Source organism: Brachionichthys hirsutus, chromosome 15 (assembly GCF_040956055.1).
Source record: "Brachionichthys hirsutus isolate HB-005 chromosome 15, CSIRO-AGI_Bhir_v1, whole genome shotgun sequence".
Classification (NCBI taxonomy): domain Eukaryota; kingdom Metazoa; phylum Chordata; class Actinopteri; order Lophiiformes; family Brachionichthyidae; genus Brachionichthys; species Brachionichthys hirsutus.
The window spans coordinates 5,228,813-5,253,293 of NC_090911.1; the positions used below are offsets into that span (position 1 = coordinate 5,228,813).

At 44.0% G+C, this 24,481-nt stretch overlaps 3 protein-coding genes and 1 non-coding gene across 5 annotated transcripts; 1 reads left to right on the forward strand and 3 right to left on the reverse strand.

Moving 5' to 3' along the window:
* Nucleotides 1–210: 210 nt before the first annotated feature.
* On the forward strand, nucleotides 211–2,516 carry klf2b (Kruppel like factor 2b). The gene is made up of 3 exons (XM_068748630.1): nucleotides 211–391; nucleotides 648–1,560; nucleotides 1,692–2,516. The coding sequence occupies exons 1-3, from the start codon at nucleotides 320–322 to the stop codon at nucleotides 1,865–1,867; spliced, it is 1,161 nt and encodes a 386-aa protein (XP_068604731.1). The 5' UTR covers nucleotides 211–319; the 3' UTR covers nucleotides 1,868–2,516.
* Nucleotides 2,517–3,636: 1,120 nt separating this feature from the next.
* Nucleotides 3,637–18,273, reverse strand: LOC137904315 (epidermal growth factor receptor substrate 15-like 1). Its single transcript, XM_068748479.1, has 25 exons — nucleotides 18,244–18,273; nucleotides 17,711–17,752; nucleotides 17,473–17,562; nucleotides 17,323–17,370; nucleotides 17,126–17,221; nucleotides 16,965–17,030; nucleotides 16,765–16,890; nucleotides 16,614–16,673; nucleotides 16,247–16,498; nucleotides 15,089–15,246; nucleotides 14,202–14,367; nucleotides 14,042–14,062; nucleotides 13,808–13,834; nucleotides 12,817–12,902; nucleotides 12,130–12,202; nucleotides 11,517–11,678; nucleotides 10,684–10,881; nucleotides 10,272–10,436; nucleotides 9,975–10,083; nucleotides 9,652–9,788; nucleotides 9,361–9,421; nucleotides 8,168–8,253; nucleotides 7,829–7,889; nucleotides 5,713–5,729; nucleotides 3,637–5,208 (listed from the first exon to the last, which is right to left on the reverse strand). The coding sequence occupies exons 1-25, from the start codon at nucleotides 18,268–18,270 to the stop codon at nucleotides 5,062–5,064; spliced, it is 2,481 nt and encodes an 826-aa protein (XP_068604580.1). The 5' UTR covers nucleotides 18,271–18,273; the 3' UTR covers nucleotides 3,637–5,061.
* A 1,287-nt stretch (nucleotides 18,274–19,560) lies between these two features.
* trnat-cgu (transfer RNA threonine (anticodon CGU)) lies at nucleotides 19,561–19,634 on the reverse strand. The gene has a single exon. It is a non-coding gene; the product is annotated as a tRNA-Thr (tRNA).
* Nucleotides 19,635–20,293: 659 nt separating this feature from the next.
* Nucleotides 20,294–23,825, reverse strand: LOC137904211 (calreticulin-like). Of its 2 annotated transcripts, XM_068748360.1 has the most exons (10): nucleotides 23,688–23,825; nucleotides 23,176–23,277; nucleotides 22,715–22,918; nucleotides 22,535–22,629; nucleotides 22,105–22,314; nucleotides 21,741–21,854; nucleotides 21,513–21,656; nucleotides 21,339–21,431; nucleotides 21,063–21,227; nucleotides 20,294–20,932 (listed from the first exon to the last, which is right to left on the reverse strand). In XM_068748360.1, exons 1-10 carry the CDS (start codon nucleotides 23,782–23,784, stop codon nucleotides 20,882–20,884), a joined length of 1,275 nt encoding a protein of 424 aa, XP_068604461.1. In that variant the 5' UTR covers nucleotides 23,785–23,825; the 3' UTR covers nucleotides 20,294–20,881. The 2 variants fall into 2 exon arrangements, with proteins under 2 accessions (XP_068604461.1, XP_068604460.1); XM_068748359.1 differs by having other exon boundaries at nucleotides 20,294–21,227.
* Between the last annotated feature and the right edge of the window lie 656 nt (nucleotides 23,826–24,481).

The following is a 24,481-nucleotide window of genomic DNA, read 5'->3' on the forward strand; positions in this document are numbered from 1 at the left end:
GGGGGGGCAGCGTCTTATAGGCTGCTCCGCTGCCCTGCCCGTCATAGCGCGCACTGAGCCCCGCTGCCTGCAGGAATCTCTTTATAAAGAGCTAAATTTACCGACCCTTGTGCGTTGTTTCCTGAGCGCTCACAATTGGCCAGGCCCGCTCCGGTTCCAGAGTTATAAGGTTCGGAGGACCTCCTACTACTTTCAACTTGTTCATGTCGTCGGAGCGCACTGTGGAGAAGCGACTGTGAGATAGGCGCACGGACTCTGGCGCGGCAGCCGCTCAAGCACGCACGATTTTGACAAGAGAAAGTTACTATTTGACCAATCGATGGCCTTATCAGGAGTGATGCTGCCGTCATTTTCGACGTTCTCAAACCAGAGAGAGAAAACCTGGGAAAACGTAAGCCCGAAAGAATTCCTGCTTCTTTTCTATTCTGCGAGATATGAGTGAACGCGGTGAGGTTTTGCGCGTCTGCGCGTAATCCTGGTGTTTTATGATTGTATTGCGAAGTAGCTGGAACGAATATCTATTTAAAATCAATCAAATAGCACATTTAATGTAGAATGCTGAACCCAGTCGGGTCAGATCTAGATTCTGGATGAACAGCAGCATCACATTTACCTGCTCTAATTCCATCAATGCGTTTTCCTTCCAGAGGTGGAAAGGAGACATGAACAAGCTCGTCTCCACCAGTTGCTCCATGCTTGAAATGGTGCACAGCCAGGACGACCAGTGCCAGAAGGACGACGAGGATCTGAGTGACTATTTGGATCTGGATTTTATTCTCGCCAACACAACTGGCGCAGACAGCGCTGCGGAATTTGTGGGCACGGTCGACCTCAACACGTACGCAACGGGGAACTCCGCGCCACCCTACGCGGTGGAAGACCACCGCTCCCCGCCGCCCCCGTACGCCACCAGCCTCATGACAGAGCTCCTCCGCGCCGAAGGAGCAACCAACAACTACGGCGTTACGCGCAACCCAGGCGTTCAGGGGAGATTTTACGTCAACGCCATGCATTTCCCCCGCCAGAGCATCAAAGTGGAGCCGCCCATGGACGGTTACGGCCCCGGTCTGGGCATGGTGCCCCAAAGCTGTGGAAAAATCAAGCAAGAAGGAAGCGTCTCGTGTATGATGTCCTTCGAGCCGCCCCGAGGAGCCATCTCTCCGCGCGCAGCCGGTAACATGACGCCGCCGCTCAGCCCCGACGACCAGGGAGCCTCTGACTGCCAGGCGCAGCTGTGCCAACCCATGAACTTCTCTCAGAAGTATCACGCAGCGGCGGCTTTCGCGCACCATCCTCAGGTTCCCCACATGCAAATGTCCTACCACGCGCCGCACGCCGCCTTCGGCATGTACGAGGACGGCCTCAGCCTGCAGCCGGGCGCGCAGAGGGTGATGCTCACGCCGCCGTCCTCCCCCCTCGAGCTGATGGAATCCAAGCCCAAGAGAGGACGGCGCACGTGGCCGCGGAAGCGCACGGCCACGCACTCTTGCAGCTTCGCTGGCTGCGGGAAAACGTACACCAAGAGTTCCCACCTGAAGGCGCATCTCCGAACTCACACTGGTAAGCTTTAGGCTGAATCCTGCACGAGCCGGCCGCTTTCTGTGCGTAATTACGCACGGTCTCGCCTTTGTTGCAACTCAAATGTGTTCGTTCGTCACCGAGTAATAATCTGATTTCTCCCGTCTCTGCAGGTGAGAAGCCCTACCACTGCAGCTGGGAGGGCTGCGGGTGGAAGTTCGCCCGCTCCGACGAGCTCACGCGTCACTTCCGCAAACACACGGGGCACAGACCGTTCCAGTGTCACCTGTGCGAACGCGCCTTCTCCAGGTCGGATCACCTGGCGCTCCACATGAAGAGACACATGTGAAGAGACCACATAAGAACTTGGGGGTTCATGTGTGAGGGGTTGTTTTTATTGTGAGTCAACTGGTGTGTTTTCTTTTTATTTAAATCGTTCCTACATGACCAAAGTTCTTTTATATATATATATATAATATTGAATTAAAAATCTTAGTGTTATTGCCTTATAACGTAGCTGGTACTACTTTGGTTCATTGAGAGCTTTAGAAAAGCTTCTGTTTGCTTCCGACCAGGCAGAACGAGGAGGGGCTGGCCCTGTATATACTACTCTTGTTTGACAAAACTGGAATCCTGTGTTTGACACAAACGTGCCTTTCTATGATTGTTGCTACTGTAAAACTCTTCATGACAGAACGACACGGCCACAAAGTAGGGCACGTTCTGGTTGACAGGAGTGAGCTGCACATACGGTTGCCTAACGCGTGCAACGACAATGTTTTATTTAAACTGCCTCAACGTGTGAATGGCCTGAAGTGTATTTGAATTCCTCTCCTCTATTTGGAGTTGATGTCGTCTCCTCTCGTGAAAGCGCTCGGATCCAGCCCCTCTCTCAGGGCTTGATGTCCTGTGCATTACTTTTTCACTTAAATTTATATAAATGTGTATATGGATTTTATACTGTAAATGTATTTATTGTAAATATTAAACACATTGAATTTGGATCTTTGACTGATGGAATCTTTACTTTTCATGCATCCGTTGCCATTTCAAGGCTACCGATTATTCACACGTTTCTTTTAAAGCACCACATTAACCTTCTCAAGCGGCCCCATGTAGGTGCAGCGGGTCCGCCGATAATCAACTCGGTGACACTAAATGGGTTTTACACGTTGCCGTTGCGTTACCCGCCTTAATTTAAAACATGAGGACTTGATTTCCACAGTGATGTTTTGCAGCTGCAAGACAGAGAAGGGCAGTCGGTTGGAGGCTCAGCCTATAAATACAAATGCACCATTTCCATAATTACAGAGTGAGCCAGGAGCCGTCTGGACAGAGGGGCACAGCAAACCCTCATCAGTGAGCCCTTAGACTCTCTTTCTGGTGGGTAGAAATTATAGGAGGACATCAAAGAGCCTTAATACTACAATTACACAGTCACTGCACTGTAGTTTCCAAGTATCCGAGTTCGTGCATATCGTGTCTGTATGGTGTCAGCGACTATTTGTTTCTACCATATCAGAAATACTGTTGACGCATTAAAGCCAGATGGTATTTCAAAAATGTAATAAAATGTCTTTCCTCAAACAGATTTGTGGCGATTCTTACGCGCCACTTCCTCTGTTGCATTAGAACGTCAAAATAAAGATAAAAAAAAAAAGCCACTCCAGAAACTGGCATCACTCGGTTCAAGTCATCTTCCATCTTAAGTTCAACCAGGACAATAAAATGTACATGCCGAAAGATGCGTCGCCAAAAACTGTACTGGAATATATCATCTTGGAGAAAGAGGAAGTACCATAGGTTAAAAATATCCGCAGTTGTAAGATGCAAATGTACCACTCTCATGTTCCTTTTTTTGCACTTCAATATCGGTGTAAAACTAAGCAAAACACACGCAATCCATCTTAAACTCACTTCTCAAGTATGAGAATAAGGTCAGGGAGTGGAGCTACCCAGTCACCCTACTTCCTGACACTTCAGCAGTAGGAACGTTGGGCTGTGCGTTTCCTTGATGCCATATTTATTATATACATTCTGCATTCACTGCCTTGATAGTCGAACTATTCTTTGCCCGATGGGAAACGTAACCCAGTCTACTTCTCCCTGGTTGTCACGCTATTTTATTTTAATGACAAAACCAGCGTGTAGTGTTAGAATCAGTTTAATTCAACCTTCCGAGCGACACAGATGTGTCATACGACACGTTACACGTTGATATGCCGATACATAAATTGCTGTCACTCTGTACTTATCCAGGAATATCTGGGCTACACAAGTTCGTACATGATGCGCCGAATAATCTTGGTTAGTGTTAGACAATTATAATGATGGAATAATCCCAAGTATTTGATCAATTATTCTCCAAATGGACCATAAGATATTACTGGGCAGAAAAACAAAAACAAATCAGTAGAAGGAAAAATTGTCAGAACAAAAGTGAAAGTTTGGGGGAGCATGTGAACGGAGCATCGGTGGTAGTGCGAAGAAGAACAGAAAGGACAAAGCTAAGCAGAACAGAAGCAGAATAAACCGTGTATGTTTGCACTAATTCCATTTCACAGTGGATTCAGTTGGAGTGCGAGCTGTTTGGGTCATAAATACGACACGATAAAGCACCTGAGAAGGTTACTCCAGGGCGACTGACCTTTGTTCATTAGGAAGGAAGACGTCTTCGATTCTCACCAACATGTAATTAGAATAAAATATACAGGGAAAACAATGATTTAGAACCGAATCGCGTATGGACTTAAGTATTCATGAAGGATACCCAGAGCATCACATTTCCAAATCCCCAGTTGACGGCTTGACTAAATTTAGAAATGCCTTCAAATCCAAGTGCTTAAAGAGTAATAAATATGTCAGAAAACGTATAATGCGTTTAATAATGCCATTGATGATCTGATCATCGGCGCCAGTAATCCAAGATGGACAGGAAACAATAGTTACCACGATGGAGTTTCTCATAGGACAAACGGCATCAAAGCTGAACAGTGAGGTTAGCGTAGGACATCCTGACACAGCAGAAACCTTCAGAGAAATTAAAGGTCGTATAAAACAGTCAGTACAGTGCAAGTTACAAGTACTTCTTCCACCACGGTATCATTGCTTGTGCACAAATAAACAGTAAAATATTCTTAAAAGGTTATTTTTCTTGCAAAAGAAAGGCTTCTGAATAAATCTGGGTGATTAGCCAAAACAAGACGTGGAGCTAGATACAGGCTGTCGTTGGGCATCCTGCTGGTTAGGCCTGCGCTAAATGGCTGTGCTCTTTCAGGATGAAGCCAGGCTTAAATCAAGTGGCTCCATATTGTCCCTGATTACAGTTGCCATGTTGTTTGGGAGCAATGAACTGGTTTCTAATTATGGAGTCATTTGACATGAGTCCAGCCATGGCTGGAGAATCACTGGTCTTCCTACACAGACTGGTGACTGGGCTGCACAGTTGTTGTCGGCCCAGTGTTGGGTGTTGCTGTCGTGAGCCGGCAGTCAAGGAGCAGCGCAAAGCAGCAAAAAGGATCACTAAAGCGGGGGAATGCGTGGTCATGAGCCCGGCATGCCGGCTCTGCTCAGAGCCATAGCCAGCTCCAGATCCTGCTGTTCCTGAATCTGGAGCCTCCTCAGCCGCTCCTGCTCCTCACGCTCGCTCTCCCGCTTGGCCCATTCCAGCTGCCGGGTCTCACTTCCAGACTGGAGCACAGAAAGCAAAATTAGGTGTGGATGAAAAATGCAGAAATGCTGTCTGACATGTCAACGTGAAGGGGGGGGGGGGGGGTAACTGGGCAAAAAGCAAGACATAACACATGGAGGGGGGGGATGCAAATCTAAAATCAAACGTTTAAAATTCAGCAGAATGTCAAAAGCAGAGTCAAACATGATTAAAATCATTTGACAAACATGAGCGAATTGAGAAAAGCGAATGCAAATTGTGATTTAGATTTCACTACAATGCCAAGAAGAAAAATAAAAAGGCAAGAAAGCAACACGAGAAGCTGAAAGAAAACTTTCTACATCGTGTGACACTGGTGCATTAAATTACTGGTCACGTTTTACATCAACACGCAGTGCTTGGATCACTTTGCAGAGTGCTGCTTATGAATCGCTGTACTCTGATTACGCAGTGCAGACAGGAATTGTTTTTATTTTTTTTTACATGCAAAGGATTGACCATCGCACACACAGTCTGTGTCTTACCTTGACAAAGTCAGATCCTGACAGAAAAACAAAATCACAATGCAGAGTACGACATAAAAATAACATAACAACACAATAAATGACTTTTATACCTGCAAGACACAAAAAGCTGCCGTGCACAATGTCCAGCCGAAGCAGGAGACAAGAGGACGGAGAGGCAGTTTGACTGCCGAGGTGCATCAAGGCTTTAACAGCAGGCATCGGCTTTATACTGCACAGCTGGAAAAGTGCTCCTCGAGTCCGACTTGACCGGGCGCGCTCACTAACCTGTCGACTAAATCTAGAAATCCCGACTTCCTGTCAAAAGCCGGAGTCAACACCGAAGCATGCCGAAGCCGGACGGACGCAACAAACGCGGCAGACACCCACGGTCCGCCGGGAAAATGCTGCGCTCTCTTTTCCATACAGACGCATTTAACAAGCCAACGCGTGTTTCTGCAAGCCGTTAGTCGAAGCAGCCTGGGAAACGCTCAAAGTCGCCGTGAGGAAAATGAACAGGATGACGCCCGGTGACGGAGAGCTGACACCGGGGCTGTGACAACAACCACGTTACCACAACACTGTGGTCATGCGATTCCTACCCCGAGGGTGATCAGAAACACCTCGTGTGCCAGTCAAACCGCAGGGGGGGGGGGGGGGGGGGCGTTAGGAGCTCCCTTTGAAACCAACGTTTGGCCCAACGCTCTGCAGAGCCTGATCAGCAGCTTAGTTTCAGCAGTGGTAGTTTACTTCCTCTCCAACCAGCCGCTCTAAGCGCTTAGCTTTAACCACGTTAACCCTTTGCTCGACTCGTGTTTCATCGAGGCAGAGTTCTCGCTGTGGAGGCGTCATCCTCTTCTCCCTTGGTGCATTTGAAACGTTTCAGGTTAACCTGGGAGTCTGACGTTCATCTGCCCCCATCCGTACGTACAGGGGCCATCTTTATCCAAACTGCCCCAGCCCCAGCCGTCACCTCTTAAAGCTTTCAGCTTCAATCTGACGAGAGACACGACGAGATCGTGCAAACAGAAATACAGTACTTAACCCAACAACAACAACAAACCGTAAGTAGACTAAACTTAGAGGCAAACTGCAAAATCCACAGGGCAGTCGGTGGATGTTTTAGTCGAGCGAGTCGTAACTAAAGCGTCTTTCCTGCTCTGGATTGGCCCTGATGCAGTCAAACTGAGCTGAGCCGGAACCGGAGATGAAGGCATGTAAATAAATAAACACTAAAATCCATATCAGACGACAAACTTAAGAGGGTAAGAGCTGGTTGCCCGTTGGGAAAATATGCCTACCGGTACATTAATGTGATGTATTTTCACAGGAAGCCCACATTTTGAAGCGGATGGCTTGCAGAGTTCTCACTGCAGGGAAAGCGATGCCAGTTCAGAAAAGGTGTTGACCACATCTCTGAGTGAGACTCACTGATGCATTGAAGCTTTACAAGCACACCCTCGTCTAGAATACGTTTTGATGGCATTGTAGCGTAGCCATGATTGTTTGCACAAACTGCATCAATACCACACCGGCTGCATCTGCGAATTAAAGAGACCCTCCAGGAAATTAAGGATCGACTTTGAGTATGCAACAATGAACTCGTGCAGTAATTCTGACTTGCTGCATTAAAGCAACATAATGTCAGTTATACTTATTAAAAGTCGCAACTCAACTGTAGGCAAAAAGCTAAACACCACCTAGCAGGAGCAAATCTGTCCCGTGCATATTTAAAGTAGCCCATAACTTTTAAGAATGGGCCCTATGCAAGAGGCACCATCTGTGGAGCTAGCTGACTAGCTTCACCTTGCTGCTCGTCTCCAACTCTATCTGCACAGTGGAGCAAAGGGAAACTCAAACGTCGTCACGCTGCGGCTTTAGCGCAAAGATGAAGGCTTTTCCTCATACCAACGAGACGGCAGTCACAATGACTCGAGTACACCGACAAGAACAGAAAGAAAATACAGATGACAGGCGTGCTGAGCACATTGGCACCATGACTTCTAGTGATTAAGCCCAACACGACAAGTCAGTCATGACAACCAATGAACTACTGACGTCAGGTTAAGCTGCAGAGTCATGTTCTAGCACGCACAGACACACACACATGCTGCCCCCACAGAAAATCAGTGCTTACCGTAGGGAGGTGCCGGCCGGTTGGGCACGTTTTTCTTTGATGGGAGTGCAGGGTTGTTGGACTTCAGTTTACACCCAATGCAAAAGACGAAAACATAAAAGAAAATGAAATAAAAAGATTAAGCTATCGTGCACAATCATGACAACAACAGAATGTCACCCTAAATTGAAAACCTCTGGTCTAAAACCTGCCATTGCATTCATAGGAGTCATGCATTGGCAGAGAAATAAGAAATTACTCATAAGCGAGAGGGAAAATAACAACACGGCTTTCTACAGCCTGTGGGAAACGACACTTTATGGGACGACTGATTCATCACTCCAGCACTCCAGAGCGTACCTTTGACATCTGAGTAAAGTCGGCGAATCCACCCGCTTTACTTCCAAAGGAGTTGCTTCCAAACGGGTCCACTGTCCCAAACACATCTGTGACAAAAGCACACTGACATGCAAACTGGAACATTTGAACTTGTTCATGGAAAGAGCCAGAAAGTAATCACATTTAAGACCAAACCGCACTTTCAAAATCACCTCAGCACCTTACTACTTATTCTGAGAGGGCCTGCATGCTGTTTTCAGAGGACAACTGTTAAATTTTCCATGACATTTTGCTAAAACCTTTTTTTTTTAAGTGATGTAAGTATCTGATCAGCTAATGAAAGGCATCAGGACTGCGCCCGGGCGGGTTTGAAGCGCAGCGCTATGCTACTATGCTACTTAATGAGAAAAAACATGGATTGTTACAGTGAAAAAACAAAACATGGTAACATAATACGGTTTCTGCACGAGTGCGACCACAAGAGACCCCATTGATGCAAAGTCCTCCGTGTTTTCTGTCATGCACAGTAGCTCAGCTCAGGTCCTACAGTTGCCTCTGTGTGAAAGCATCGACTCCAGGTAGCCACCAACTTCTAACAACTTCCGTACCGAATGCGGCAGAAAGGTTCAATGGGAGCAGATATGAAAACAGGACAGGGGCAGCAGGGAACTGGTTAAAAGGAGTGGCAGTGTATTCTCGTATAGCAGGAGCGGCAGCGGCAGAGTTTCTGTTATGTTTGGCTCCTTCGAGCCTCCTGTTTTTCCAGGGTAGGGGGGAGTATTTTTAGTTGCCCAGTAGTTAAATGCGTAGGTACTCGACTAAAAATAGTCCAGAACCACAGGAAAAATTGAAGCCTCAGTGAGTGAAAATTGTTTGGCCCCAATGCCCACCCCCCCATAAAAAAAAATCTAAACCCAACGCCACCCAGAATGGCAAAGAATGACTCTTTGTGACGCGTTTCACAGCTCGATCCTTCTTCTATGTTCAGTCAATAAGAGCCACACTCTGGAAGATCTGCATGGAAAATAGAAACGCATTCACTCCAGGCATGACTCTCCACCGGCGCCCATTAGGCAAAGTCAGGCGGGGGCAACACATATATGCACTGCCTCTTACCTTCCTTACTACAGTAAATGCAATAGGATGAAAATAAACAGCTGAAAAGAACAAGCTGAAAGGTTTTCTCATTGCTCCCGTGTCAGCCGGAGACATACCTAAATCCTTCGATTTTGGACTGTGTGATCTGAAAGGGTCGCTTCCGCTGAGGGCACGTGGCTGAGAGAAGGGAGGGAGCAAAAGCATGAGGCGTAAGCGTTCCAAAGTTTGGTTGAAAGTACAAACAGCAGCATGACTCAGACGTATCTCTCTGTATTGCCTGCCCCAATGACGCTAGTGACAAACACAATGAGTGTTTCTATCAGTACTGAAACCCCGTTTCTTCGTTTGCAAAAGAACAGTTTTCGTCCTCAGACATTTTATTGGTGCAGAAAAGAGATGATCGATACCTTTGCTGGCAGTGAGGGTTTTCTACCAAAAAGATCTGAAGATCCAAACAGGTCCGTCTTGTCTTTTCTCGTGAATAAATCAGACGACGTGCCTTTGAAGGGGTCGCTTTCTTTAAAAGGATCTCCTCCAAAGGGATCTAGAATACAGCGAGAAGAGCGCATCTGATTTGATGGGTTTCTCCAAAAGACCGGCACATACTGCAAACATTTCAAATTCATTAAATGCATCATTTGGCGTCCTTAATTGTAACCACTGCTGGCATGGCAGAGAATAAGACTGATCTCTTCAGACACGCAGGAGCAAATGAGAAAGCGATTCAGACCGTTATAAGGGTCTGAGTTGAAGGGGTCTTCGGTTTGGAAAGGGTCTGCTGCCGGCTCCGTCGCCCTGCTGTTGTTGAACTTGGCTAATTTTGACTTGAAAGAGTCACCCTGATGACAAAAAAAAAGACAGTTTGCAGGTGGTGACTTACCAGACAAGACAAAACACGGTTAGGTGTGCCATTATTTCTAACGGGAAAATACAGAATTTCTCAGAGACAACCAGACGGAAAATGAAAAAGGCCCAGGCAAATATAAAGCTTCTGACAGCGTAAAAGATGGATCCATAATGCCCTTACAGCACTTCTAAAACCGCCGTTCTCCCTCTCAGCAAAGCCTTCGCTCAAGTCAGGCAGATTGCTTAAGTTCCCCGCGCTGATGTCGCTCAGAGCTCTGTTGTACTCGTCTATGGTCTTGGTCACTTCCTTTTGGGTGTCCTGGGTCAGCAACAGTTTACTACGAGCCTAGAAGCACATCAAAGATCAGATTTGAATATATCGACCGGATTTCCTTTCAATTCTCTTTGATAGGCGTCAAAACAAGGAATTTGGCTCCTGAATTATGTCGACGTTTTAATGCTACAATAAAAAATATAAAAAGAATAAAGATGTGTTTTCAAAGCTCAAGTAGAATTTAATGTGTTCATCATAAGGTTAATTAGCCACACGTCCAAATATAACGTGTAAGTTACCACTAGTTATCTCCCCTGACCTGTTTAATCTCTTCATGAGTGGTTTTGAGTGATTTGACGATGCTGTCCAGCTGAACCCGCCCGGACAGCAGGTTCTGCTCCAGCTGCGTCTCCTCCTCGTGCAGCCGACTCAGCTCCGCTTTGGTGCGGCTCAACTCATCCTCCTGGCTCCGGAGGTCCGTCTCCTGGGAGCGGATCTGACTCTGCATGGAGGAGATCTAGAGAGCGGAAGCAGGAACAATATATATTTTTAATTCATTGATTGCGCAACCCCTAGTTTCCAGTTTATACAAACAATAAGTTTTATTAAAACCACACAAAGTTATAAAATGTTTAAATGTTTGACATTGCAATAAGAAAACTATCCTATTTATACCTACGTTAAAAATGAACTAACTTTGTTAGAGGCAAACAGCAACATTATCCAAACGCCAAATGACTTTAGAAATAGATTTATTGTACGACATTTATCCTTAAAATGAAGCTTGCCTTAAACTGACCTCATTTATAGATTGATATTTTTTATTTAGTGTTGCATTCTAAAACTAGAAAAGCTCTCAGGGAGCGCAGACCTCCACCAAGCAGCTCATTCCCCTCGTAGTTGGATTTACACCGTCCACATGGTGATCTGGATCACCATCAAAAAGGTTCTAAATTGTTCTTGGTATCTTTATACACCCACCATGAAAAGTAAAAGTGAATCAGAGTTCATGTGTATTTTTAACTGATTTTTGAATCCCTAAATGGAGTTTTCAATTTTTAAATTGTATATTTTTTCCTGACCTCATTCTGGATCAGATTCACTTTTGCATACGTATAGTAGCTTGTTGTTTTAACGAGTCATGTGTCAGACCTTCTGAGACTCTTCCTGACACTTCTGTTTGATGTCGTTGAGCATTCCTTCCAGTTTGGAACGCTGCTGATCCATCTCCTCCAGACGTTCCTGGGAAAGCTGCTTTTGTGACTCCAGGCCCTGCAGGCTGCTGTTCTCCTTGTCCAATCCACTCTGCATATCCTGAGGTTCGGCCAAACACACACACACACACACACACAAAGTGGTGGGTGCATTGTATAGACATTTTTATTCAACAACTACCTCTGAAATTACTTTCCCTTTCCCGCAGTGTGACCTGTGAGATGATCCACAAGACCCAGCCGAATACACGTTAAAGTCCTCGGATTTAGCAGAAGATCTTCTGCGGGTCTCAGAATTCACAACACTGGACCAAAATGGATCCACTTGGTCGACTTGGATGTACATTTTAGTTTAGTTTAGACCCAGAGTGCAGGACGCATTGAAACACCCAGCAGAAAATCAATCCCACTGTAAAAGTCTGTAAAATCATTCTCGACAAAGATAATTTAACTCCCTCATTTGAAGCAGTAAATTTCGAGTGTGTTTCTGGGCTCTGAGCCAGTCATGCACAAATCTTGATGTCATATTGTAACCTTGAACAGATTCTTACCTGAACTTCACTATTTTGATGTCTGATGGTTTCTTCCTTTTCCCTGATCTCCTGCTCCAGGATGAATTTGTCTCTACAGATGAACAAGATAAGAAAATAAAAGCTTTTCTTATTGTTATCACGTCCAAACCAAAACCTATGTTGTCAAAATGCACTGCCCGTAAAGAAGAACCGGGTCGAACAAAGGATCGTTAGATGTGCTTGACATGAAAGACCGTCTCCAATTGACGTCACTTTAAATCAGCCTCGTGCAGCAAAGCTGAGGTAAAAGAATTGGTTTTGCCTACAAGCCTGTACGACTAATTCAGCGCATCAGTACCGTTATGCAGGGACAAACTGAAGTACTATTTGCAAGTACTGCAGGTCTGGAAAGTGTAATACATTTATAATTTTATATAGCCATACATACATTTTTATTTAAGACATTATCTCTATCTTAACTTCCAATTGAAATGATCTAAATCCACAAAGTAATAAAGGCTCTAATGATCACACAGGATATGTCATGTGAATCGCTAAGTCTTTCTTAGAATAACAGAGTCTGATTAGAGCATCTTATTAAATAAACATGAATGTTATTTGATGGAGATATAACTAAGCTTAGATCCTGAAAACTTCAGGGCACCCCCCCCCCCAGAGGAAGTGCAACAAAGCTATCCTCCTGTTACCCAGAGTTCAGGAGCTCACCTCTGCAGCTGAGCTATTTCCTGGCTCAGGTCATTGAGCTCTTTGATGCCTGTCAGCTCAACCATCCCCATGGAGCTGGTGCTGTCCTGGGGGGGGGGGGGGGGGGGGGGAGTGAGAAACGGGAGACAAAAACTAGGAGCTTAGAAGACAACAAAGAGTGACATCAGGCAGGGCAGACAAGAGAAGCGTTGCTCAAATAGAGAAAGGCTACGAGGACGAAGGTGGAGGGGGGACACAAATGTTATGCGGGTGGGGGGGGGGGGCAGAAATGAGCTGCCTGCTAATGCAGCCAAAAGAAAAGAGACACAAGAAGGAAACACAAATATCTCACACGGTTAGGAAAGGAGCAAGGACACTATGGATGAGAAATTCATCGAAATAATACAGGGGAATTTAATAATGCCGTGAAATACGACTTACATTCAGAGAGGTAAAGCTCAAATGGGAGAAAAATATTAAGGTTTCCCTGAAGAAATCTCCTCCTCAATGCCTCAAAAGCTGGCCTGACCCGAGTGATATTTTAAGCTTTAAGCCCCCTTGACACATTTCTGAACCTTGATGTTCAACCTCAAAAAGGGAACCGTGCAACAGAGCTATTTGTTTGTAATGACAGCACTTGTGAAAGTATTACAACAGAGTACGTATTTGTACTGCATTTTTTTTAAAGCTCTTGCTTAACTGATTTCCCAGTATTTCTTGATTTATCAGGTTGTTCATGATGAACACAAGAGACCGACCTTAGATGTGAACGGCTCAGCCACATTCATTAAGGTGCTTTAAAAGTCCACTCCATTTACCTTCCGCGTTCGCCCTGTTCTGTGGCAGATCAGTGACTGATGATGGCAGCAGGTGGCAGTGTTTGCCCCAAGTACTGATGACATTTAGAGGTTTTGCAAAAATATCCTAATAATAAATTGTTGAAATCAGAATGCGGACAAAATGCGTGTATGTAAGAGTACACACATTTTGTGGGTGTGTCGTGAGTGTCGGCCCTTTTTATTTCCCCTAGTGCTTCAGACTAAGAAAGGAAATATGACAAGCAATAGCGCCATCTTGTGGTACAAAACTAGGAATCAACTGGACTTGTTCCAAGTTTGATTGAAACGTTTCACCTCTCATCCAAGAGGCTTCTCCAGTTCTGAGGGACGGGTCGAGGGTCCAGATTCTTTTCTTCTCCAACGGGAGTTTAAGTAAGAAAAGACTGAAGCCACCAAGGCAATCAGACTCCCCCTGGAGTCATTAAAACCTGACTAATGAATCCTCAGGAGTCATTTGCATCAATAAGGTGAAGGGTCGCAGTAATAGTAGTAACAATTTATTAACATACACAAATATATTACTATAATAATATAAGGCAAGGATGAACAGAACTAGGAAAGACTCACGGGTCCGGCTGCTATGGAAGCTGTCCTTTCTGATGGGGGGATCATGTCTGGGCTCAGGGTGGAGGGAGGGTCTATGCCTTTAGTGGTCTTCTGCTGGATCAGGTGCATGGCCAAAGAGAACTGCTCCCGGTTCAGCTTGCCCGTCTTCTTCGTGTCAGCGAGGCCCCTGCCGGGAGGAGAGACTTCAGTCAAAACGACATTCTTTATTCATTCTCAGAGTAAAACACAAGACAGAATCACAACAACATCCTCTGTGAGGTCATCATCGGTCACATCACAAGGCAGGCTCACGTCCTTTTGATGCTGTAAGCATGTTCTGACGAACAGAGGGCGTTCCTGATGTAACTTCATGAGTCCAACTGAACGTTGCTGCTTTTACCATTTAGAATTGGCATCATTTAGAAATTAGATAACATGTGAATCAAGATTGCAGTTTTATAATGATTAATCGTGCAGTTCGTACTCCCGTTTCTACTCCTTCAATTCCTATTAGCTTCCTCAGCCTTTAGCAGTTTGTTTTGTGATTTGTGTTTATGGCGTGGCTCAGATTTTAACGTTTTAAGCCGACCGTGTTGTTATTCCTGCGTAGCTTTGACAAAAGTACATCATTTACTCTCTGCTTGACCAATAACCGAAGCATTGACTTGTACATCTTTTGAGAAATTGTAATGGTTTTGGCTGGCCACCAGAGGGCGCTGTAGAATTAAAATGAGACTAGCTGTGCTTGGGTTTACAGGAGAAGTTCAGGCCTATACAGGAATCCAGGTATCATGAAAAACACTTTTTCTTTTGCATACAGAATGTTTACATTTGTGAATATGTTTCCCGGCTTGCTTGTGTTTCCTCGAGTGTTAGGGCATCGCCTCTACGTGAAAGTGAGCTCTCACCATATCTGTGCCAGCATAGTCTGAGACAGACTGGAATGCATGAAGATCTCAATGACCTCGGTCCCATCAACAAATCCGTCATTGTCAGTGTCTGTGTTCTTGAAAATGTCGGCATATTTCTCCCCGTCGGCCGCCGTTACCACCCAGTTCGCTGCCGGCTAAAATAAAAGACAAAATGTACGATGTATTAATTAAACGGAGGAGGCAACGGCTACTAAAGCAGGAAAGCAGTCGTGTCTTCTAACAGCAACGTGGTGTTGATATTAATTGTTTCAAAGTAGATGAAGGCACTTTTTGGCCAAGAGAGAACGTGTCTCGACCCACAGCGACTTTACGCAGGATAAGTGGCTGCAGAAAATAAATGAACTATTACAGCAAGAGCCACTGACCTCACACATAATTCAACTGAAGGTACTGAAACTTCAAATGTTAAGTTAGTGAGCTTGGAATTTTGGTACGGATATTGTATATTTTTACCATTTGTACAGTTAAAAAGAAATTCAATAATTAAAAAACCGAGACAGTGGGAGGGGGAAAAAAGTGTCATGGTCGCTGTTAGAAAGCCCATATTTCCCCATGGCAGGTGAGCACTGCAGGCATGTTAGCGATTGCTTCCCCTGTATTTCAAGGAAACCTGTTTCTCCAAGTCAAGCGTGAAAAATCCCCCACAGTTGGGAAGAGAAAGAGAAACACGAAGCTTTGCATAACGCTGAAAACAATGTGGCAAATCAACTCCACCCATTGGCAACAGACGTTTTTATATGCACGACAGGCCGGTTTTTCTGCCCACGTGACATTTTACTTGGGAGACGCATGGAAGAGTCAGTCTATTGAAATCAGTACCCAAATTAAAGACCTTTCACTTGGTCAGAAAAATGAAAGTAGGACCAGGTGGAAACTTACCAGCTCTCGTTATAACTACATGTAAAACGTGATCTTGTGGTTCAAAATATTGTCCATGTAAAGTTTAATTAAAAGATAATACATTTCTTTGTTTCATAAGAAGTTGCAAAAAAGAAGAAAAACACTAAACAATAATTATTTGCATTGTTGTTTTCCTTTTGCGTTATTGCTGTTATTTTTAAAGTGAACGATAGCCGAGTTTTGTGACTAAAACAGCATCGACAGCTCAAGAGAACCACAAGTGTGACAACATACCGGTGAGCTGGATTTAAAAGAACGTTTTGGAGACGGGCTGACAGTACTGGGGCTGTTCAGAGGCGAAGTGCTTCTCAGGGACTCCTTGAAGGGGGCTGCCCCAGCTGTGAACCCAGACAGCGCTGGCAGCACAGCCACAGCGCCCGGCAGAGAGGCTGCAAACATCTTCCTTTTAGAAGCGGGGACGAGGGACGTGGGTAAGGTCGTCGGAATAGGCTCCTTATCCATGGCACGGTACACAAGGTGCATGGCCTGGAAAAAAGGAAAGCCAGATTTCAGTCATTCCTTAACAAGATAACATACGGGTCGTTCCAAATTCCTTTAGCTTCATTTTGGATATCGACAGAGGTAAAGGCATCGAGCTCACCACTGTGAATTCATCTTTGTCCAGATGTCCATCTTTGTCAAAATCGGATAGGTCCCAAATCTACAGACGCATCAAGTAAATGCCAAAAATGAACACAATTAAGTTGCTCTGAATAGCAGACACAACAATGCCATGGTTTTAATAATACCACCTTTCCCAACACATCCAGAGGCAGCTTGGAGTTGATCAAAATCGGCCTGACTTTATCGCCGGACAGGAGACCGTTTACCGGAGACAGGCTCTCAAAAATCCCTTCAAACTTCCCCTTTTCATCAGGCTGAGGAAATTAAAACAATAAAGTCGATTGATTTATATAATCAAGATCCCTCCTGAGAACGAGCATCAACTCACGCTAACTGCCCACTGAGAGTCGGCTCCCGTCTTCACAACACTTAATAACGGGCTGTCGGTGTCTCTCTGGAAGACAAGATGCCCGTTCATTTTTCTCGTTCCAACTACAGCTCAACGTTTTGCGGCTTGCTTATTTGCCAGAGAGTAATTCCATCGCTTACAAAATTGGGGGCAGCTAAATTTTGGCCGAGGTTGTGAAGGCTGATATCATTTCCACCTTGTGCTGAGGCAACCAGTTTTAATGCTGTGAAGAAACCCTAGAAAAGAGGAAGGAGGAACAAACCAGTTCAGTGTTTTAGGCACAATTCAGCAGCAACAAAAAAAACACGGCGACTCCCCTCAGAAGATCGTTGGTCACCTTCTTATCCAGGTAGCCTCTTCTTTCTGAATCTGCCAAATCCCAAATCTGAAAGCAATCAATCAATCGATAAGAAAATTGCTTTTGGTTATCAACAACATAAACAAGTGGATTTTTTTTGGGGAGAAACATTCTTAGTTCGTGGCCCACCTTCCCCAATGTACTGTCTGACAGGCCGGACCTCTTGAGGAACTGAGCTGCGTCTCCGGCTGATATCCTGCCTGTGTTTGCTGGATCGAGCTACGAGCGATCAATGGAGAAGAACGGAGGAGATGACATAGCGAGCACCTTTTTTTTTTGAATTCATTTGTTTTATGGCATAGATAATACTTTTCCTGAATTAAGACAGAGAGTTGAAGTGCTAGTCACAGCAAGACTTGAACATTACCTGACGGTAATAACTCTCATAAGCTGGCATCCCACTCGATAGCTGTAGACACAATAGAAACAAGACTGTTCAAAGTCACAACATACGCCAAATCGATCACAGTATTGGAAAGATGCAAACAGCTATGACACGATGAGACTGTAAAAGCTTCGATTCCACCAGAGGTATAAGCAGATAAACAAAGATTAGCTAGCTCGCTAAAGGTTTGTTTTGGGTTTAAATTGAGCTGCTAAATTACTTTCTTATATCCTTTTATACTATAATAACGTTACTACGTCAACTAAGCGGAAACCTCTAAGCGTAGCTTCTTAACTTCCATCAAACGAACTGGAACTTTGTCAGCCATAACTGAACCAGCTAACCATGTTCAATTGGTTGACAACGAAAGCTCGCTTAATTGAGTTCAGCTGGTTAATATTAACCAGGCGCGCAAAGGAGTGACGTCATAACCCCGCGTAACGACTTTCCCCGTCACTTGACGGTGATCGGATCGAGGATTTGAGCGCTTTTGGGGCTTGTTGAGAGTTTGTTACCTGACTGAGCGTCGTGAGCGCCGCCATATTTCCTGGTGTCTCGGGAGTGTGCGCGCGCGCTCACCAGCCGAGCGGCCACGCGCGTAAAATGTTCTATTTATTTATTTGATTTGGAACAGACATGGCAACAAGACGCATGGATGTAAACATGCCGGATTGTAGCCAAAGGGGGCGAGGGAGGGGCACTATAAAATAATAATAATCAATTTACAATAATAATCAGAGAGGACTGTCTGATCAAAGGTCGTGCGCCTGTGGGGGGTATCGATCGATACCGTGGCCCTTTGTGAATTATCTTTATATTTGATGAAGTCTTTCAGTTGGAGGGAATGTCGAACTGTGTGTGTCAGACAAGCTTTTTTAAAATTGATCACGTGTTGAAAGTCGAGTAATTTATGTTATTTTAAGGGTTGTGAAGCAAGACAAAAAAACATGTAGTCAATCAATAATCATAGTGAGAAATTATCAGGGAGCAAAAGTACATCAGTGTTAGATTATTTTGAATATATCGGAAATTTTTAAGATTAAATTTTTACATCTTGTGCCACTTTTTTAACATTAATTTTGGATCTAGAACAACTCCAAGGTGTTTAAATGATGTGACTAAGTCTAGTTCTACTCCATTCAGAAAGACATCTGACCTGGTTGCTTCCATTTGACGTTTTGAAAAATACATAATAAGTTTTTCTGGTGTTCATCAAGAGGCATGAGTCCTTGCTCCAGCTAAGTATCGATAGATCCCTGTGGAACACCATGCTGATATTCCAAACAGGCGGGGGGATTTAACACCATCTGCAACCACTGTTTCTTGAGGGAGAGATCAGATTTAAACCATAAAAGTGCTTCATCAGAGATGTTATCCTGAGTTAGTCTAGATAACAGAATCTGATGGCTGATGCAGTCAAAGGCTTTTTGCAACTCTGAAAAGACAGTCCCGACACAGCGACTCTTTTCAAGCAGACCTTTAATGTTTTCTGTCAACACACAGTTTCCGGGCCCATCTGTGGAGTGATGGGCCCGGAAACCAAATGGAGTACTTTCAAGATGGGCTGTTAAAAGTTTTAGCCGCTATTTTTGATACAATTGAAAGTATACTTATTGGCCGACAGTTGGACCGTTTCACTACCTGACAAAAAACCACTGACACACTCAAGCATTGCGGACAATTAATAGTAATCAATTCATCTAAATAAAGTTTCTTGTTTTCTGAGTAAAAACCGGAGAACCCATGCGGGACATGAGGAGAACACACAAACTCCGCACAGATAGGATTCAACCCGGCAACTTCTGGCTTTGAGGCCACCGTGCTGCCCTAAAAGGCGCTGCTGGGATTCAAACCCAGGATCTCCTGTTTACGAGACAGGTGCTTTAACCAACTCAGCCACAGCGCAATAAATAATTACTGAAAAGCACCTCACTCCTCAAATGTGTGGGGGCATGTTGATGTGTGTGGTTGCCTGAGAGTGTGTCGTCAGTGTCGGGGGATTTTGTTTCTTTTAATATAAAAAAAATATTTAATTTTTTTTCAAAATGAATTAAAATTGGCAGAAATCTCTGCTCCCTCGTCCCTCCATAAAGCCATCTCTCAGTTCACTGATGAGTAATGTGTCTATTCAATACTTCTACTTTGTTCTGGCAAACATCAACCACACAACATCTGTGTACTCTCAAAGCTTCATGTCTTAATTTTTCCTTTGAGAAACAGAAATCCTGATTGGCTCTCAAGAGCCCTGAAGGTCACCCAGTTCACTACCTGCTCTGCACCACTTTGTGGGACGGAATATGCACACAATGCACTGCGATTATTTAAATTTCACTGACCTGCAACAATCCCAGATTTGGATCGTATTCCAGCAGCAGAACTGGTTGGTTTCTGGCCAAAACTATTTATTTTATTGAGTCTTCACCCAGAGATGTAGTGTTCCTCACATACACGCTTCATCCGTTTCTTCTTTCCACTGCTATAAAACATGAAGCCTTGATTCTGTACATGTCATAACTTGTCATTTAACTATTATATATATATATAATAGAAGATATGACCAGGAAATCAGGCTAGTCTTTTAATAAAAACCTTGGTGTCAATAACAATCTGCCCACTTAAAACTGTGTAATCTTCAAACCATTGATCACTCCAGGGCCACAGCATGTTTTTGCAGAAGATAGAACTGCAGTCCCATTACATCACCACGCATTAAATTAACTTTAATGTAGAAAATCAATTCCATCGCACACACTGAAGATGAATTTGTGTCTGAAGAACTCATTCTATCACCTTGGAGGAAAGTCAGTGCAAAAAAAAACCAAACAAACAAAAAGGAAGAAAAAAAATTAAAAATGAATCACAGTTTTGATTAGTCTGTATTCCGTTTTTTCCTCAGTAAATCAATTATGCATTGCATGATGAGTATTACACATGTTTCCAAGGGTAACAGGAAACTGTTTCCTTTCCAGGGACAGTCAAAATTGAACTGCATCGATGCCAGTGCCCAGTTGATTCTGCTTTGAAGAAAGGGGAATTTAGCCTTGGAAAATTGAACACCTTAGAATCACTTCTACCATTCAGGGCCAACAGAGTAAAAGCATGACCAACGTGAAAGAGAAACAAAGTCCAGTAACACCCACTTGCCACCATAAACTACATTTGCCTTGCCCAATTCGATTCATGTCCAAATCTCAGGGAAAGGATGCACAGCAGCCACAATAACCCTGGAAAATAAAGGACAGCGTTTCTAAAGGGGGGGGGGGGGGGGGGGGTAGACGAAATCTCTGGCCACAGCTCTTCAAAGCTCGTCTTTGTGCTTTGCGTCTTCAGAGTCTTCTTCCCCCTCGTCCTCGTCTTTTTCTCCACCAACATCATCTTCTTCCTCTTCATCAACATCCTCTTCTTCTTCATCAACATCCTCTTCCTCAGCTTCATTGTCAGTCTTCTCTTCTTGTCGTTTCAGGTCATCTTGCTCCTGTTTCATTTTCCCCTCTGGTTCCTGCATTGCAAGTTCACATCATTTATTGAACCAGATTCCAATCAATATTCTTCTTCATATTCTTCACCAAGCACCAAATATGGCTTAAGAAGGCTACGAGCACTAGCATACCTTGGTCACGCCCCATGTCTCCATTGCAATGTCCTCCGCTTCTTTCACATCGTCAGTGATCAGGAAGTTGTCAAAGATAGAACCAGATTTCACCTGCGATGAACAATAAAATGTCACACAGCAACTCGAGCATCACCGCAGCAAAAGCAAATACTTAAACGTGTCCTCTCTCACCTGCCAGAGATCAAGACCTAAAACAGCAATTTTGTCAAACTTATAGATATTTGAATCAGGGCTGTACTCAGGATTGTCAATCTCAGGATGCACCCAGGCGCCTTTGTAGTTCGGGTTTTTGATCTGCTTTGGTTTCCAGTCTCCCTGCGATACAAACAGTGATGTCAGAGAAATTGTGTGGCGACCATTAGTACGGGCTCTGGGCATGAGGAGCCAACTTGAACCTACCTTGTACTCCGGGTTGGGAATCATAGGTGGCTCCCACTCTCCATCCATATCCTCCTCCCAGTCACTCGGCTTATCAGCATCAGGGTCTGGAATGTTTTCAGGTTTGTCCCAGTCCTAAAAATAAATTAAACAAATCCAAGATGCAAGCTGAATTAAGAGAATTAAAAACTATAAATTTACACATCTTTAGAGCTTTCAACTGCTGTGGAAATCAGAACATAAATATAAAAACTCTGTTCTCGTCAGTCGATTTCCCCGGAAATATCAGCACTTTGTCAGCACATATGAGGAAAAAAAGGCCAAACCTAATGAAGGATGTGTTTGACTAACTTCTATACTTTAGTATACTAGGGAGCGTATTCACCTCAGGCTTTGTGTCATCAACATCATCGATCGTGGCTTGATCATCCCAGTCCTCTGGCTTCTTGGCCTCGGGGTCCTTTATACTCTTGGGAGGCAGGAAGTCCCAGTCGTTCTCCAGGCTGCCCGATTCAACCTTGTCATTGTCAATCTTCACCTCATAAGTCTGATCTGGGTTCAGAATCAGTGTATACAGGTGGGTCAGCTCATCATCCTAGAAGTAACCAGAGGAAGTTGGATTAAACAAAAAGGTACAAGTTAGTGCATGTTACATAATTAAGCCTTTATTAAAACCGAATACTGTCGCCAGCGACGGGGAAATGAAGGACATCAGAAACACAATTACCCGTTTTCCTGTTGCCAGCAATAGCGTTTGGTTTTCAAGGGTGGTAAAAAATAAAATCCAGTTTCTACATTAACAACGTCCAAAGTACCTTGCACTTGATCTCCTTCTTAATGAGATGATTCTTGTCCTTGTAATTGAAGATTACATGGACCTTCTTGGTGCTGTAGCCACAGATGTCAGGGCCTGTGTGAAATTCATTTGGTCGTTAAAAGCGCTGCTGTAAAAAAATGTAATGATTAATACCCATTATGCGAACGTCACTACACACCGAACATGATGTAGTATGAGGAATCCCCATTCAGCGCAGTCTGATCCAAGTCAGCTGGGAAGATCTTCACGTAGCCGCCGCCACAGTCAATCTTCTGCTCATGCTTGACTGAGAACTGAATGACCAAAGGCTTGCCCTCATTGCTAAAAGAATCAAAACGAGCCGAGGTGGCGTAGAAGCGAGCATCCTGACTTGTTTGAAGACCTGGGGAAAAAAGTACAGAAGGAGATGTTCAGCCAGACAAATAAATATGAATTTCCTCATCTGACAAGATAATCAAGCTCGGACTGGAATGAGGAATTGTCTCAGCTAGGAGCGCTGTTCAAGAGCCACTCATGACCATGCCAGGGCACAGAAAGCATTTGTGTAACCGCTGCACTTATCTTGGTCTATTGGACATCAACCAACATTTGTTCTAAATCAACACGAGTCAAAAATGGTTCAGAAAGTTAAACGTTTACCTTTGTCTTTCTCTGCATCTCCATAGAAGTTGCCAGCAGTGAGTTTCCACTCTCCGTAGTCAGATTTGTGTTTGGAGTTCACCCAGCGACTCGTCCATTCATCTGAACAGAAAGCGAGAAGGAATGTGACGTTTGTCGACTCTTAAGATTTCATTTTTATTTTCCAAATACGTAATATAATCATGCCATCACAGTAAATCGATAGTCCACCTTTAAATGTATTTATATATAAAAAAACAGCTCAATTTTGTACTGCAATTTAGGATTTAACCTACAACTTCATGTCACTAGGAGGGGCTTTGCGGCCTTGTTAAAGTCAGCTTGCTAATAAGCAAGTTTAGAATGACACATTAAATTAGGATTTCTATTTTATGTATTTATTTGAACTAAAACTTGGTTTAAAATGTAACATATCAACGCAGTCAACAGGCTTTTAAGTGAAATTCTGGTAGCCATCTGAGGAAATGTATGGCAAACAGATAACATGCAAACAATTACAAGACATTACTCACCGCCGTCCAAAAACTCCTCCCGAAAGTACACACGTGCATGCACGCAGTACACGGTCATTATTACCGATACTACACCTAAGACGTGAATTTTCCCCATCCTGGCTCTATTTTTCACGGATTTCACGTCCGAACTCGGTAATGTGCGGAACCTTGTGGAGGAGGAGGGGCCGAGGAGAGAGTATTTTAGAGTCGCTCCAGCGAACAGATGTCTGTCTGTCATTGGACAATAAAATAGCGCGTCTGGACCAATGATATTACACCACGAACCATATGTCGTGTTTAGAGGCTGATCCAGGATCCGTGATCGTTTTTAATCATTTAGATGTTGCACTTATATCAACATTCCAGTAGGGGGTGCCACATAACAAGTATAGAACACAAAATATTCTCATTAAAGATCATTTTAGTTTCTGATTTGATTGTCGACTTAGAATTTCAAATAACGAATTCAGTGTAATTAAAAGAAAAACCATATTACTAGAATTCCAACAAAATTAAAAGAGCTACAACTGACGGAAGTGCATGAATAAATTCGAGCATATCTGTCGCAACTCTCCGAAATGGAAGGAAATGCCAAAAGCGAACAACAGTTGTCTTTAACTGCAGATATTTACCGTTTCTACCCCCAATGGTTAATAAACGCACCACGTGGCATTTTGGTTTGAATGATAATGCAGTTTAATAACAATCAAAACAACAACAACAATGACAGTGTTGAGCTTTCAGCTTTGAAAACAGAGACTTTAAAGATAAAATATGTTCCGGAAGTAGCTTTAATTTTATAACATGACTGA